At 58.5% G+C, this 17,079-nt stretch overlaps 1 protein-coding gene across 7 annotated transcripts in view; it reads right to left on the reverse strand.

Annotated features, from left to right (window-relative positions):
- Positions 1 to 522: 522 nt before the first annotated feature.
- Positions 523 to 17,079, reverse strand: part of AHDC1 (AT-hook DNA binding motif containing 1) — a 64,017-nt gene continuing 47,460 nt past the window's right edge. For 6 of the 7 annotated variants that reach the window (XM_004741063.3, XM_004741056.3, XM_004741059.3 and 3 more), the window contains 4 exons: positions 16,134 to 16,245; positions 15,956 to 15,993; positions 10,648 to 15,564; positions 523 to 974 (listed from right to left, as the gene is read on the reverse strand). In XM_004741063.3, coding sequence (XP_004741120.1) covers positions 10,691 to 15,490 — 4,800 coding nt within the window. In that variant the 5' untranslated portion in view covers positions 15,491 to 15,564; positions 15,956 to 15,993; positions 16,134 to 16,245 and the 3' untranslated portion in view covers positions 523 to 974; positions 10,648 to 10,690. Of the gene's footprint in view, positions 975 to 10,647; positions 15,565 to 15,955; positions 15,994 to 16,124; positions 16,246 to 17,079 lie in introns of all 7 variants that reach the window. The other variant, XM_004741058.3, reaches the window with a different exon arrangement.

Genomic DNA, 17,079 nt, shown 5'->3' on the forward strand with positions numbered 1-17,079 from the left:
GGACCAAGACAGGGTCTAGGAGGCAGAATCCCTGGGTCTGGGACCTAAAGCATGGGCAGGGGCCAAGAAGCCCTGGGGAGCAGGCTGGGATCCCCTTGCGGCAGGGGAGACCCAGGGCCTGGGCTGTAATCTGGGAGGGGTCTGGTACCCTCCAATGCAAAGCTGTCTCAGATCTCTGGCAGAAGGTGGGAACACATGAAGGGGTATTTCAATTCTGGGGAGCCAGTGTCTGGTGACAAAACCCAACCATGCCTTCCATTCCATCCACCCTTCACTCACCCCCTCACCCCCTTTCACAAGACACGAGGTGTTTTTTTTTTTTTTTTGCTTTTTTTCATTTCTTTTTAATACAAACTTGGATCTTTGGGTGTGTCCTGCCAAAACAGAAAACAACAACAACAACAGAAGAGAAAACCCAAAAGAGTGAAAAATAAGAAAGAAAGGGAAAAAAAAAAGCTCCCGCAAGAGGTTCTGCCCCTCCCCCCCACCATGCGAATTTGCACACCACGGGACCACAGCAGGTTTACAGAATGCAATATACAATCCACGATTTATAATAAAACAGTATATACAATAAATAGGATATTGTTCATTTTTGTCAAACGACCTGTAGATAAATGTCTCAGTGCATACTTGCAGGGGCTCTGGACACCTCGGGGGGCCCCCGCTCGCAACCTCTTGCACACGCTCGCGCGCTCTCTCGCTCTCTCTCTTTTTTTTTTTTTGTCTTTTTCTAAAACTGTGTTTTGTTTTTAAGTTTTGTACATTTTTAAAAAGTATTTACAATTGCTGGTTTTGTGCAGAAAGGGCTCACCTTCGGCTTCTGCGTGGAGGAGATGGGCGGGGAGGGGTGGGGTGGGGAGATGGTAGTGCAAGGGGGACAGGTGGGGTGGGGGGGGAGGTGGAGGGGCAAGCGCTCCTGCCAGAGGACAATGCGGACGCTGGGAGGGATCTTGGCGTTGGTTTTCTGAAAGCTGCAAAGAAACACAAAAGAAGAAGCAGAAGTCAGTGGTGGGCACAGACACTGAGCTCTAAGAACAGAGAGGCTAAGAGTGGGACCCCCACTCAGTTCCTACCAGGATTCTGGGAGAAGCTAATCACATTGTTCCTTCTCCCGGAGCACTCCAAATAGCCCCTAGTGAGACAATGGACTGTTCCTGGTCTTCTCGGAACTCAGGTTCCCCATTTGTAAAACAGGTCTGTATCCACAGCCCGCCTCCCTGAGAGGGGAAGGAGGCTCCTGGCGAGGGGTTGGGTTTCCGGGCAGCGCAATCTGCCAGAGACTTGGGCTCTTGAGTCAGACACAGCTGAGTTCGAATGCCAGCACCACCCCTGGACAGCTCTAGGATGCTGGGCAAGTCAGTGCATCTCCATGAGCCTCAGTTTACTCATCTGTAAAAAGTTGATAATCAAACTATCCCATAGGTTTGTTGGGAGGATTCAGAGGCTTAAGATGGCTTAAGCCTGGTACAGGAAACATAAGAAATGATGCTGATTATACACCATTATTATTTTCCTGGGGCCTGAGCCAGCTAGGTGCCCCAAGCCTCGGTTTCCTCATGTAACAATGAGTTTAGTAATTCCTCCAAGCTAGGCTATTTGAGGAATGACACAGTGGGGAGCAAAGGGCTTGAGCACAGACAGGTATGAACTGCACACCTGTGCACTTTCATTTCTTCTAATTCTAACCCTTTCCCTGTGCCCTCCAATGCCGTTCGGTTCCTTCCAAAGGCAAGGTGACGGGGATGTTTGTCTGAATAAAGGAATAAAGAAATGGCCTAACACAATACCATCTGTGTTTGGCTGCTGAGGCTCAGAAACTTCCAAGCTCCCAGACCCTACAGTCACCAGATGCTGGAGCTCTGAAGTATCCCTTCTCCAGGCTTTGCAGAGGCTAGTGGGAAGATGCCCAGAGGGACAGGGATGGACTCCGTTATTCTCAAGACCCTGTCCCTGCACTCGGTGAGTGACCAGCCCACCAGAATTAAGGGGTGGGGGGAGCTACAACTGCCTTCTAACACCCCCTAGCAGAACACCCCCCCTCCCCCACGCCTGCAGGAAGCAGGCGGCCACAGAAAGCCTTTCCTCTTGTCCTTTCTTGGCTCCCCTTCCCAACAGGGCCACATTTAAATTCTGCTCAGCCTCGGCTGCTGTCTGCTGGGCAGTCAGCCCTGGGGAAGACTTTTGTCCTGAGGCTGGACTTGCCAGGACTCCCCCCGCCCCCGACCCAAGGCCAGGGGAACCAGGTGGGCTCCCAATAGGTAGAGGCAGCCCCCATCCCAGTCTATCAGCCCAGGTGGCAAGCAGAGGCTGGAGGGAGCGAGGGAGCAGAGGATAGAGTATCCATCCAGGATGGAGGATGGAGCGGAGGATGGGGGAAGGGGTGCGCCTCTTAGGGTGCAGTTGCATCAGAACCGGGGCAAATGGTGGAAAAGCAGCTCTTGGGGCCAGGGGTGCCAATGGGATGGACAGTCCTCCAGTTCGGGTGATAAGCAGACCACCTGGAGCCATAAGGAGGGTATCCATTAGGGCCAGGACGACTATATCTGGGGAATGTGTTCAGCCAGGGCGTGTGGGGGGGTGGGCTAGAGGCCTTTTCTGTAGGGCAGCTTTACTTCGGCTGAAGAACAGCTGCCAAGCTAAGGAACCTCTGCTGGGGCGACAGGTAGTGTGTGCCTGGGTGACAAGTGAGGGGGAGATTCAGGACCGGCTGCCCCAAACCACTCAGCAAGTGGACTATACTAAGCCCCAGCCTTCCCTGCTCCCCAGAAGGGCCCCGGGGCAGGCTGGGAGCCTCTGCACAAATCCCTGTTGCCCCCGCCCCCTCCGGCCCTTAGCCACTGCCAGTGACCCTCTCCAAGCCAGGTCTCCATGGTGATCTCAGCCCAGCAGGCAGCTCCTGCCAGAACTGTTCCCGCGGTGCCTGCGGCCAGGCAGCAGGGAGGCTTTTTCCGCCCTCTGCTCAGCCCTCCCTGTCTCACCTTCCTCCTCCCCCTGCCCTCCCCACCTTTCAGGACTTGGCCAGCATCTGGGGGATGGTGGGGATGGTGGGGGTGAGGGCTGGGGAGAGAATCAACTCCAGAGGGTCCTGAGCCGGGAGAAGGGAGGATCCCCCGTAGCCCCGTGAGACCCTGATCTCACTGGGTTCAACTCCACAAAACAGAACTAAGGCTGTGGTGCCAGGCGAGGCCCCACGCTGGGCAATGGGGACACAGCGCAGGAGGCAGATCTGGCCCCTGCCCTTGAGGGGCTCATGGAGTCTAGAGGGAAGCAAAGCAGACCCCAGAACCAGCAATCCCAAGGCAGAGAGATGGGGGAGGTGCCAAGGGATGTCCGGAGGGCTCCAGGAGCACCAAGCGGGGCACCTAACCCTGCCTTGGCAGGAGGAACCCTTGCTTTTCAGGCCACTGTTGAGCACGGTGCCCAGCACACGCTGGGGTCGAGACGGTGCTGACTGAATGCCAGAGTGATGACCGCTCTAAGTCTGAGCGGCTCGGCGCGGTCCAGCTCAGGTCTTGCACACCTCCAGGATGCCTCCTAAGGCCACCCTGTTACCATAGCTACTGGTGCACTTCTCATTCCCTTCCACGCTCCTCCAGGGCAGAGACCTGTATGCGGTACCTCTCTATCCCCAGTGCCAGCCTGAGCCTGGCGCCCCAGGACACCAGCCATTGTTCCTGAGACTTAACCTTTTAGTGCCTCTATAATCGAGGACTGCAGAGCCACATTCTACAGAGTCCTCAGGGCCCAGCAGTTTTATTGGCTGAGGTGCCGAGGTGGGAAGCGGTCTCTGCCTGTCAGGAGGGGCTGCACTGGGAGCATCATCAGGGGCTAGCTGAGCAGGCACTCGCAGTGCTCAGCTCACGTATAAATCAGGCCGTCCACGGAGAGCAGCTCTCCCCCCAGAAGGCGCACACATCCGTGCACTCATTCCAGCGACCAGCAGACAGGTATTCATGCCCACTGACTGCCAGGCCGGGAGCTATGGTCTCACTTCCACCTGCAGATCTCTGCCCTCCAGAAAGGGGTCTAACACAAACAAGGCAGTAGAGCAGAAGTCAGAGAGAACGCGTGAGCGTCTGAGCTGGGTGTGCTGTGTCACCTAGGGCAAGCCCTCTCCCTCTCTGGGATTCAGTCTTTAAGTAAAGTAGGGGGCTGAACAGGTCATGGGGGAGCTGAGGAAGACAGGGAACATGCACAGCAGTGAGCAACCAGACTAAAGGAGCCGATGATGTGGTGAGGACATTCCTGGGAAGGGCTGTCATGGATGCATAAAGGGCTGGAGATTAAGTGGGCCTGGGAAAGATCCTGGAGCGCTTCTTGGAGGAGGTGACACGTGAATGAAAGATAGGAACTGACAGGTGGGAGATGGATGGTGGGCAGGAAAGGGGGAGCCCAGACCAGGGAAAGCTAGGGACAAGGCACAGGGCACACTGGGGTAAAGAAAGCTCCCTCCTAATTCCACATTCTAGGGCGGGAAAGGGATGGTATGTGAGGAGGAGGTCAGGGCAGAAAAGGAAGAGCAGAATATCTGGAATACCAGGCTAGTGGCTGGGCCCTTACTTTGCAGGCAAGGAGACTGGAGGGGCGGGGCGGGGCGGGGGTGTGTGTGTGTGTGTGGAGGGGATGCAGTCGACAGATGGGAAGCAATGGAGGCACAGGAGAAAATGGGCTGGAATCCATTCATCCAGTAAATATCTGGGGGACTCCAGACACCATGCGTCCAGAAATGCTGAAGAACTAGCACTCTGGGGGCCACAATGAGGGGAACAGATGGGGGCTGGGGGCAGGTTTCAGGGCAGCAACACGGCAGCCACTGGATGACTGACCCAGGACTACAGTTCTGAAGCTTTAAATTTGTTCAAGACCCACTTTCTCTTTTTTCACTTTCTTTTTTTAAAAAAATAAAATAGGCGGGGCACTGGGGTAGTTCAGTGGGTTGAGCCTCTGCCTTTGGCTCAGGTCATAATCTCAGGGTCCTGGGATGAGCAGGGAGCCTGCTTCCCCCCCACCCCCACCCCCCGCCTGCTGCTCTGTCTACTTGTGTTCTCTCTCTCTGTTAAATAAATAAATAAAATCTTAAAAAAAAAAAAAAGGCTCCGAGCACCTGGGTGGCTCCGTGGGTTGGGCCTCTGCCTTCGGCTTGGGTGGTGATCTCAGGGTCTTGGGCTCCAGTCCTGCATCGGGCTCTCTACTCAGCAGGGAGCCTGCTTCCCTTCCTCTCTCTCTGCCTGCCTCTCTGCCTACTTGTGATCTCTCTCTCTGTTACATGAAGAAATAAAAAAATCTTGAAAAATAAATAAATACATTAATTAATTAATTAAAATAAAATAGGCTCTACATCCAGCGCAGGGCTTGAATTCATAACCCAGAGATCAACACCCGAGCTGAGATCAAGAATCGGACACTTAACCGACGCCCCCAAGACTCATTTTCTGATTTTCTGGCTCCAGGAAGCTTTTGCAGCCTGCCCTGCTCATGGTTCAAGGTGGGGGGTCCCTGGAATTTCCAGGGGGCCCATTTCAGACCCTGTCCTGGAGAATGATGCTCCCACGGAGACTTTCAGTGGACACCTGTTGACAGCCCGTGAACTCCACGAGGGCAGGACACCGCTGGTTGCATTCAGTGGTCTCCCCAGCAGCAGATATAGTGCCTGGCCTGGGGCAGGTGGCTCGTGTTCACGTGTGTTGAGCACAGACTTAACCTACTTCGCCCTGCCCTCTAGCACAGAGGGCACTACGGCAGCAAAAGTGATGGCGACAAAGATGGCAAGTCCGCCAAGATATAACCATGGCGTGTTTACAAAGACACGAGGCACCGAGAGAGGGGATTGATGTAAGGACCTGCGTGGGAAGGGTTTCTGGCTGACGGGGGTCATGTAGAGGTCTGGGTCCTGCTGCCCATCAGGCTTTAGGTCCCTTGGCAGGGGGCGGGGTGTATATGTATTGGTGACTTACCTTGCCTCGGGGGCCCCCCAGGGAGGAATCAGCCCAGTTGCTAAGGCCAAAAACTAGGTGGTGATTCAGAGCCTCCCACCAAAGGACCCACACCCACGTGAGACACAAAATCCTTCCTACGAGACAACAGGGACAGCAGGTGAAGGAGGCTGGCTACCCACAGAGTCCTGAGCGAGGAGGAAAGGGTCAGAGGTGTGTATGAGTCACACAGACTGGGTGACAGAATTCAGCTGGTGGGAGGCATTCGTCCACCCATGTACCATCCACTGACTACATGCTTACTGTGTGCCAGGGACCGGGCTTCATGGGTAATCTCATTAATTCTCACTAGAGACACAGCAAGGTGATGTGACTCACCAGGTCACGTAACTGGTAAGGGATGGAACCAGGCCCTGCACAAACGCTGGTCTGTGCCTCCGGCATGCTCCTCGCTGGCCCCCTCCATTTCCAGGGCCTCACTCCCTTGGGCTCTTCCGGGTCCACAGGGATGTGGGGAGATGGGAGAGGAGGAGTGTGAGAGAGTATGTTCACAGGGAGATTGTATTTCCAGGAAATGAAGGCTTAGAACAAGAAGGCTTGGCCTGAAAATGGCCGCGGGAGAGGCAAGACATAGGATGGGAGGGAGGACGACCTCAGAGTGTGAAGAGAAGCCCACAAGAGGCAGGGCAGGGATGGCTGACCCCTGACGTGAGGGCTCCTTGCTCAGAGCCAGAGGCAAGATCAAGTGACCTCTTAAGGCTTCAAGACGCAGAAGAGACAAAGCCCGGAGCAACTGGGGCCTGGCCCAGGTCCGGGCATGCCTGCTGACCCTGGTTGGCCGGAGGCCTTGGAAACTGCTTCCTGCTCTGGTTGGGCCCCAGGCTGGTGTAACCTTGGAGGACCTGTGACATTTCTCTTGGCCTCAGGTCCATGCCGGAGAGGGAATAAGGCGGAGAGGGGGACTCCTGAGCACCTTGGAGGGCCCTTCCCAATGGCACAGGGTGTGGTAGGACTGACTTCAGCTATGAGGGCCCAATGTGGAGTCGGTCTCCCTAGCTGGGTTTTCCACCTCAGGGTCTGGAGAGGTCTGCGCTGGGACCCCAGCACTCCCCGCCCTCTTCCTCTTCCCTCTGTTCTACCAGCTCAGCTCCCAGACCAAGGGGGTCCCACATTCTCCATTCTGGCTCCCTTGGGCTTTCCTCTTCTAATTCATAGTGGGGTGTGACCCTCCCCTTGCCCACAGTTACCTCTGCCTAGAACACCTTTCCCCTCAAGTCTCTGTCCATCCAAATCTTGCCTATTCAAAGCTGAGCTTAAATGCAGCGTCTTCCACAGAACCTCAAAATCCGCTTAAAATGTCAGACCCAGCGTACCTGGGTGGCTCATCTGGTTGGGCAACTGCCTTTGGCTCAGGTCATGATCCAAAGTCCCGGAATTGACTCCCGCATTGGGCTCCCTTCTCGGCGGGGGGTCTGCTTCTCCCTCTGACCCTCCCCCCCATGCTTTCTCTCTCGCTTTCAAATAAATAAAATCTTAAAAAATAAAATAAAATGTCAGACCCTGAAACATTTGAGTGTCCAACCAAAGTGTCATTTTGCAGATGGGGAATCAGTAGGTGTGGGGTGTTCAGAGAGTGGTATGGCAGGGTACCCAGGTTCTGGGTGGGAGGGGCATTACTGGGTTCGAATCCCGACTCCACCAGACTAACTTTGGATCCCCTGGGCAAGCTTCCCAGCTGCACCCACTTCCTCAACTCTCTGATGGGGTGACAAGGGGCAGGCACTACCGTTTCCAGCCTGCCATGAAGGCTTAGTGGGGCAGTGTTGCATGAAGGGCCCAGCACAGACGTAGGTCCCTTTTCTCACCAAAAACTCTTGAGAGATGACCTGTGACCTGAACACCCACCTTCCTAGTACACAAACTTTGTTTCTCCCTGCCTTTGGGCACCTGCCACTTGCCACCAGCTGTTTTCCGGTTCTTTGTGTACCTGTTTTATCTTCCCGGGGTGGATGCTGAACTCTTGAGGACAGGACCGTGTCTGCTTTGTCTCCTCTGTGCCTGGCATCAGGACAGGCAGCAAAAGGCTCAAGATGTGGGGTGGAGCTGAACCCGTGCTTCTCCAGTGCCCCACACCCAAATGCTCACTGCCTGCTGGCGAATGAGGTCTCCCTCCTTCAGCCCTTGCTCTGGGGCGGGGGGGGGTGTGTCCTGTATGTGTGGGTATGGGGGTTAGCCTTCTAGCTGATAACTTCAGTGGCTCCCCACTGGGTTTGGAATATAGTTCAAACTCCTTCCGGTGCCCTGCCCACATGATCTGACCCTGCCTGCTTTGCCTGCTCACTCAATGAGTAATTACTATCCTCTTATCGGTTCCTCAAGGTTGAGCTCCTTCCTGCCCCCCGCTTCACCCACTGCTGTTCCCTCTGCCCAGAATGCCCTTCCCACTCCCTGTCTAGCCGGTGTCCCTTCATCCTTCAGGTGTCGACCTCAGGATCTGGTCAGCCTGCTGCAGGCTCCCGAAATCTCCTCGCAGCCCTTCCTATGATAATCCTTACCAAATGCCTTGTGTCAGCCTACATACTGTCTTTCTCTCTCAACTGAAAGCCCTCTGAGGACCAGGACTTCATCTGTGGTGCTAAGTGGGGTGTCCCCAATGCCTGCTTCGTGGCAGGGGATGGACAGATGTCTCCAGAACTGAATGCATCAGTCTGACGACAGCACTATCAACTCCCAGCCCTGAGTGGGGAGTGTGGCCAGAATGTGGGGCTGGATGGCATCCCAGTTCCTCCTGTGTTCAGGCCTCACTGGATGGTTCCATTATGTATCTCACTGAGCTGTGACCTGCTCAAACACCCAGCCCCCACACTCGTTTTATTTTCCCATCCAGAGCCCAGGAGGAACGGTTTTTGGATTATTTCACATTTCTGGATTATCCACGAGACATCTCCCCTCCAGTGAGGAGGATCAAGAGTTTGACATTTTAAACCCTAAGCAGCTTCTCCCTGGCCTGCTTCAGATCTGCAGCTCTGCGGCTTGCAGTGAGGCGCATGGGGAATGGAAGGCCATTTTAATCTTGGCCTGGCTTCATTAGGAGGAAAATATGCTGCCAAAAAAAAAAAAAAAGGAAAAAAAAAAAGAGAAAGTTTGGTCCACTGTCCATGCCACGCAGAATTGCAAAACCTACGAGATTATCAAAGCCAAATTTCTTGAACAGATGGGGAAACAGAGGCCCAGGGCCAGAGGGAGTAAAAGTGTGGTCAAGGACACGAAGCATGTTGATGGCCAATTGGGGAATGGTCCTTCCCTAGGCCTCCTAATTCCCACGTGCTGCCCCTGGCCACCTTCAGGCACCAAGGGACCTGGGGTCAGGCAGAAAGGGGATAATAAGTTTCCACTGACACGACTTCAGGACCTGGAGTCACCCTGGCCTTGAATGGCCTCCCCAGCACAGGGATGGGACTTTCCAGGAGCCCTGCTGTTCCTTCTCCAGGAAGAGGCTCTCCCAAGAGGCTGCGGTGGCAGCAGGGGTGGAGGGCGAAGGGCTCAGACAGGCCCCTAGGCCACTTCCCCAGCACCCACCACATCCGGGGCAATTCTGTCCAAACAGAACTGTCCAAGCAGTGGGATCTGATAGGCCAGTTGTGGCTGTGTTTCCTGGAGCACCTTGTGCTTTGAAAAAATGATTCCTCTGACCTTGTCCCTTTTAACCCATTTTGGGGGCGTTTCCCCTCTTTTATTTTCCGTTTCTGAAAACAAAACCTTGAGAATACTAAAACTTTGACTCTACCTCATGAGGACACCATGCCTGATAAAACACAGGATCAAAACATCCAGCAAAATTTAACTGAACTCTTGGAAAAGCATTTGGCTGTAGGAAAGGGAGACTGGCTTTTCTTAGGCAGGAACTATCCAGCCTGGGGATGGAGCCACTGGGTGGGTGGGGGCTGGTCAGGCACAAGCAGGACCTCAGCCTTCCTGGTCCACCTCCGGATCCCCATCCCACTTGCCTCCGACCACTGTGAGCCCCGCCTCGGGTCAGAGACAGTGAAAAATAATCTTTGGGTGGGCCCTGAAGGAGACCAGGAAAGACACTTCAGACCATTTTGTAAAGCCCTTGCAGAGTGTAACCAAGATATAGTGACCACACCCTCAGCCTGGCCCTGGCCAGGCACCCTGAAGTAAATGTGGCTCCTAGAGAAACTAGCTAGCCAGGCTGGGTCAGCACCCTGGGTGGGCCCTGGAGGCCAATTATCCACCCTGCTTCTTTCACTCTCCACTCATCTCCCACGGGGCCATGCAAATGTCCTCCCTGGCAAGAGGTCATGGGGTGAGTGTTTCCGGGGATTCAGGTAGCACCTGCCCAGGACCTAGCACAGGCAAGGGAAATAAATATTTGACGAACTGAACCAGATGGCCCCATCCAACCTAGGGTTCTCCAACCATCTCAGTTACTGAATGTCCGAGTGGGTTCCCCACCCGAGCACCCCACCTCTTCCCGAAGACTGTCCCCAACATCTAACCCCAGGCGCCTTCCTGAATCCCAACTTCCTCTTATTGGGGTGCCTGATCTTGTCCTTAAATCCTCCTTCTCACTTCTGTACCCCTTCCCCTTGCCCGAGTGCTAATGTCCTCATCGCCGCCCCCCCCCCCGGCCCTGCCCCGAGACGCCTACCCAGGCCTCTCCCCACTCTACCCACACCCCCAGACTCACCCAGGAACAAAACCTCGAGGTCCAGTCGGCATTTCAGTTGGCACTACAGGGAGGTGACGGTGAATGTGTCCTCGGGGTGAGGTTCCGCCATGGGCCCCAGGAAGCCGCTCTTGGGGCCCCCACCCAGGCCGGGATGCGCCTGCGGCATGAAGCCTGGATACCTGTAGGCGGTATCCTGCAGGGGCAGCAGCGAGTCCCTCGGCACAGGGGACAGGGTCAAGTCACTAAGGAGCGGGCAGCCATAGCCAGCGGCGGCGGCGGCAGGGCCACGGGGTGGGCCAGGTGGCCGGGCCATCTCCAGTGGCTCCTTGTCGGCCTTGGGTGTGGCTGGCGGGCTAGCCAGGTGTGGGGCACTGAGGCACGCGGCCTCCGTCCTGCCCAGGAAGTCAGCCAGCAGCCCCGTACCCACCTTCCCTTCATAGGGTGGGCTGCGGGCAGCTGAGCCTGGCGGGTACCAATAAGCTGTGCCCTTGCAGCTGGGGGAGTCGTAGTGGGGCTGGCCCAGTGGCAGGTCCCGGCAGCTAAGGTGGGCCTGGGCAGCAGCCGCGTGGCCCAGACTGGCCCCCTGGAGCCCATGTTTGAGGGGCTCACAGGCAGCCAGCTTTGTGGGTGGCGGCCGCAGTTCTTCCTTGAAGCCCAGCGTGGGTGAGCAGGTGGGTGAGTACGCCTTCTGCAGACCAGCGTCAAACACCGTGGGTGGGTGCGCCAGAGGTGGGAAATGCTTGCCGTCTAGGTCAGGGGCACCCAGGCTGGGCGAGTCGCAGTGGAAGCCTTGGCCGAAGGTGCCGTCAGAAGGAGTGGACGGGTTCATGGAGTAGGGTCCCATGAAGTCACAAGGGTCTCGCTCACCCACACCGAAGGCCCGCGACTGGGAGGGCAGTGGCGACATGCTGCTGTCCCCACTGTAGTAGTCCAGGCCGAGGTCTGGGCTGTCCTGGAACAGGGGGTTGACGGGCTGTGGCTTGGGGATAAACTTGGCTTTGGCGGTTGCCCCGCCCCGCTCCTTCTTAGCTGAGCAGGCCCCACCACCCCGTCCACCTCGCGGCTGCCGGGGCCCGGTGCTCCGTTTGGATGGGTAGCCTGAGGCAGTGGCTGAGGCAGAGGACGGGAAGCCCAGGTGTGAGGCCTCGAATAGGTCCACCTTCTTCCGCCGTCCACGGCCCGGCTTTGAGCTGCTCTGGAAGAGGACGCTCTGGTTCCAGTTGTAGCCGGGGGCAGAGGATGCCTCGTTCCAGTCCATCATCAGTTTCTCCAGGCTGGATAGGCTTGACTGGCCCTCGCTGCTCGAGGCCTCGCTGTTGGCGCGCCGGAAACCGCCGCCGACCGGCTGATTGAACTGGGTGCTGTCGGAGGACGATTCCGAGAAGGTCTCGGACACAGCCGTCTGCTGCTTCACTTTCTGCGGCGTGTAGTTGGAGATGTCCAGGATCACGTTGGGCTCGCTGACATGGCAGTCGAAACCAGGATTGTAGAGCTGACTAAAGGCCTCTGAGGCCCAGTCCAGGCCTCCATAGCCCTGCCGGAAAGGCCACTGAGAAGCCCCCGCAAACTGCCGACAGTTTTCAGGCGAGGGCTGGAAGGAGGACGAGGAGGAGGAGGCGGCAGAGGCAGCAGAGGTGGCCGAGGCCGTGGTGCCCTTGGGTACCATGTAGCCACCGGGAGAGACGGTGCTGGCCCGGCTGTCACAGCGCAGGGGTGTGGGGGCGGACCCGGAGAAGGGGGCCCCCTCAGAGCTGTTGAAGAAGGAGGCCTTGCCGGGTGGCAGGCAAGGGCCACCCGTGGGCGGTGGGGCGTAGCCGGCGCTGTGGGCGCTGCTGGGAGAGGCAGGCAGGCTATTGCCACTGCCGTAGGCGAAGCTGCAGTCCTTGCTGTTAGCACAGTCCTGGCCCGTGAAGGGCTTTGCTGGGGCGAAAACGCTCTGTCCGGCCCCATAGCCACCGTACTGTGGTGGGTAGGTGGTGGCGGGCGGGTGGGCGGTAGGCGAGCGGGCCACAGCTGACGGCGGGGGAGCCAGCTTTGGGAAGGTCTCGGATGCCCGGCAGTCTGAAGTGGCTGGAGTTATCCCGTAGCTTGCCGCCCGGCCTGGCGGGAAGGTCTGGCGAGTGGGCAGGACGGGCTGGAAGGAGGGGTCCGCACCGGCCCCGCCGCTGCCCACGGCCACCGGGCTGGCCTTGGCCCCCCGGCTGGGGAAGGTGGCCAGGCCCCGCTGGGCAGGTAGGGTGCTGGTGGGGGGCCCTGCGTAGGCGCCTGATGCCTTCCGGGACTCGGGACGAGAGGCTGAGAGGGCGAAGTCTAAGAGGTCGGAGGAGTCATCCGAATCGAGCAGTGAGCGGAAGTAGCCGGTGAAGAGGTTCTGGCGCTCCTGGCTGAGCTCGGTCTGGCCCGCGGGCGCGCTGGTACCGTAGTAGCTGCTGCGGCCCGAGGCCCCACTCTCAAGCCCAGTGGAGGCAAAGGCCTGGGCCTCGGTCCCCTGGAACCCACAGTTTCGGCCAGCTTGCCCGCCTGGGTGCCCATGGTGAGGGGCCCAGCCACCACCCTTGTCCCCGGCCCACTCAGCGCCAGCCTCCCCAAAGCCTGGGCCACTAGGCACCTGCTCTGGGAACAGAGTCCCATTCTTTCGGGACCGCCTTTTGCGTTTTGGCTTCCCGGTCATGGCATCCACCTCCCCTCGGCCCCTTTTGCGTGGGTGCCCCAATTCGGTGAGGCTGGGACCCCCAACACCAGCAGCTGCCACCGCCACCACTTTCTTTTTCTTGCCGATGCCCTCAAAGAAGTCACTGAAGGAGCATCGGGCCGCCTTGGCAGCGTGGCCCCCGCCCCGGCCACCGAAACCGCCTGCTTTACCGCCCCGCCGTCGGAAGCCCTGCACCCGGTGCAGAAAGTGGGAGATGCTCTGCGTGTCGGGTGCCTGGTGTACTGACTCGGGCTCGCTGGGTGTCCAGCAGCGGGGGGGTGAGCACCGCCCAGCGCACTGGCTCTGGCGGTTCAGGAAGGCCAGCTTGGCGAGCACGTCGGAGTACTCAGCCTTACTGTCATTGGCGTCTGCTGCATATGATGGCTGGGGGGAGGCCAACTTCTGCTTCCGCCGCCGCCGTTTCTTCACCTCCGGCATGGCCATGGTGGCCGCAGCCACGGTGGCCGCTTCCGCTGCGACCACTGCTGGCTCCTTGGGCTTGCCGGGACCCAGCAGCAGGTTCTTCGGAGGGCGGCCGCGCTTCCGCTTAAGAATAATGGGCATCTCCCCAGGGGGGAAGACCACCACCACGTTCCGTCCATTGTTCTTCATCTTCAGCAGTGGGGTGGGCTCCGCGGACACGCGCAGGCCCAGCTCCTTGCCCTCTACGCTCAGACTGCTGCTCAAAGAGGACACCTTGTAAGTGGTCTTGTTCCGCCGCCCCAGCGACACGGGGATTTTGGCCATCTTCACCACCATGCGCCGCACGCCCCGGCACTTGCCTCTGCGGGCGGGGACCACGGGAGTCTGGGAAGATTCTGGCTCCAGCTCTGGGACCGGGGCCGGGCCTGGCAGGGCGGGAGGTGGTGGAGGCGGTGGTGGCGGGGGCTCAGCCAAGGCGGCCGCCAGCCCCGTGGGCATAGGCAGGGGCAGCAGGCGGCCCTCCGGTCCGGTGTCAGCCTTGCGCCCCCGTCCAGCTTTCCGCCGGCGACACAGGATCTTTGGCCTATCAGTGCGCCGCAAGGCGTACTTGGGGTGACCCTCAGGCCCGTGGGGGCCATGGGGTGAACACAAGTCCAGGCGTAAGGGCTCACCCAACGGGCAGGGCCCCAGGGGCTGCTGAGGCTCCAGACGGCGGCCAGGGACGTCAAGCAACTTGGGCAGCGGGTCGAGTGCCTGAGGGTCGAGCAGCTGCGACTCCAGGGAGTCGGGCAGGGTATCCAGGGCCTGGAGCGCCAGGCCTGGTAGCCCCAGAGGATCAGCAAGGGGTTGCAGGGGTGGCAGCTCCAAAGCTTCCCCAAGCGGCTCTAGTGCCTGTGGGTCCAGGAAGCGGGGCTGGGGGTCCAGGAGCTGAGGCTCTGGCTCAGGAGATGGTGGCTCAAGGGCCTGGGCCTCCAGCAGCTGGGCCTCGGGGCAAGTGAGGGAGGCCAGCTCGCTGAGGATGTCGGCGTCAGCGAGTTCCGAGTAATCAGGGCCGTCTGGCTCAGGCTCCGGGGGCAGCCCGGTGGCCGCGGCTGTGGCTCCGGGACTGTGGCCTTGGCCAGGCTGGGGGCTGTCCCTAGGCTCGGGCTCAGGCTCATACAGGGGATGGCTGGGCCTCTCTGACTTGGCGTGGGGGGCAGCCCGCTCCTCGGGGCTGCGGATGCTGTTGGCCAGGCTGGGTGAGGAGAAGAAGCTGTACTGAAGGTCACCGGGGGGTGGGGCAGGGGGGCGGCTGAGTCTGAGGCCACCGCAGTCCAGGTGCACACCACTGTGCTGCAGGTCCTGGGAGAGCCGTGTCAGGTCCTTCATGATGTCAATCAACCGCACTACTGGACGCAGCTTCACCCGCCCGTTGTCCCAGCGCCGTCGGGAGCTGTTGCTGTCTCCCGCGGGGGTGGGGCAGCGGGCTTGGGAGACCGGACGGGCTGCCCTCGGGGGCAGCGGGTCGTCCCCCTTGGCAAGGACTGGTGGGCGCCGGGTGCTGGGGTCCCGGCGTGGGGGTGGGCGTGGGTTCTCAGAGAAGGTGTGGGCGAAGGCCTTGTCAGGTGGGCTGGCAGGGGGCCGGGTGGGAAGCAAGGGCCGTGGGGTGGGGGGGCCGCCGGGGTAGTATTTGGGCTCCCGGAGGTAGTCAGGAGAGCTGCACACGGCACTGGAAGTCACCACCAGGCCCTGGGGCTTCACACGCATCCTGACCTTGTCCTCCGCGGGCCGCCGGGCGGGGCCGGGGCTGACATGAGGGTGCGAGAAGCCGGGACCAGGACCTGTGGGGCAGGACGGGCAAGAAGGCCCTCATGGAACGCCCAAGACCTCGGCTTCCCACATCCTCAGGGAGGCCCTGCCACCCCTCCTGGGAGTCCCCTCAAACCCTATTCCCCGCTTTGACTTCCAGCCTTTTCCCGAACCACCGCATGCACCAGGAACCCCTCAGGGGCCCCAGTTCCACTTGTCGGAACTTCTAGACCCTGGCTATGGGCTCAGAGAGAAGAGGATGCCTGCCTGGGCGAGGGAAGGCCATCAGCAGGCTGGGGTGACCACTCCATCCAGATCAAACTTAAGGAGAAGGCCAGGAAATCCTACCCAGGGCATGACCTCTTCCCTCTTACGCACCCACCACCTGCCCCCCACCTCCATTTCAGAAGCCCGGCCACTCACCCTCGGCTCTGCCGCCTGGGCTGTCACACTGGAGATCTCTGTGGGCGACAAGACAGGAAACAGGGGATCTGAATTGTCAGGTGGCCACAGCCTAACCATTTGTGCCCACTGGCCTGATCTCCTCCACACACCACCCCCAGCTCCCTGGTGCTCCCTCCAGGGCACGCACCCTGCTGACCTGGGAGAGAGAGGGCCCCCGTGCCTGGGGGCTCTGCCCGTTGCTGGCTGTCAGCCGGGGGTGCTGTGGAGCAACTTCGGCCTGAGCCCAGGCCTCGGGGTGTGGACAGCGCCTGGAAAGGACCATCGCAGCTCAGGTTTAGTGAGCACCTACTGCGCGCCAGGCGCTGGGCTGGAAGCTGTCCAGGCATCGTTTCACTTAATTCTTCATACAAATCCTGTGAGGTAGGGGCTATTAATAACCCCATCTTGCAGATGAAGAAATGGAGGCTCAGAGATGAAGGAACAGCATTCATTCATATACTCATTACTTATGGAGTGCCTACTTTGCACAAAGACCGGGTAGACAGACAGTGATCAGATAATCATAAATGATTTAATTATTAGTGGGATAAGAGCTGTAAAGAAAAAGTGAAGAGTGCCTCAGGTCAGAGGTGTGACAATCATACCAGGGAGTCAACAACAACAAAAGCTCACACACTTTGGGGACACTTTCTCTACTGCCAAACAGTGGGCTAATAAGCACTTTATGTGGATTATCTCATCTAAGCCCCCTGCAAACCTGAGATCAGTAGGATTACCATTCCCACCTTCACAGAGGAGGAAACCAGCCACTGGAAGGCGGTGAGTTCCACGAAGGCAGGGATTTCTATCTGTTCACTTCTGTGTGTATCTCCCAACACCGTGACCCGCATGTGGCCCATAAGGGTGCTTCAGGAAGTATTAACTGTTTCTTATAAATGAATGAATGAGGTGCAGAGAGCAATCAGCCCTGCCTTTTTCCCCGGTGGTTCTCTCTCATTCTTCTCGAGACCCAAAGGTGGGACCCAAGAAGGGTGTGGAGAGAGGGTGAGGGACAAGCACGTGGAAAGGGATGTTCTCTGCCCCTTTCCCACCTTTATCAGAGAGGCCCTCTCTGACTCCCCTCACTGTCCCCCGCCCCCCAT

Source organism: Mustela putorius, unplaced genomic scaffold (genome assembly GCF_011764305.1).
Source record: "Mustela putorius furo isolate JIRA1106 unplaced genomic scaffold, ASM1176430v1.1 tig00003853_pilon_pilon_pilon, whole genome shotgun sequence".
Lineage (NCBI taxonomy): Eukaryota > Metazoa > Chordata > Mammalia > Carnivora > Mustelidae > Mustela > Mustela putorius.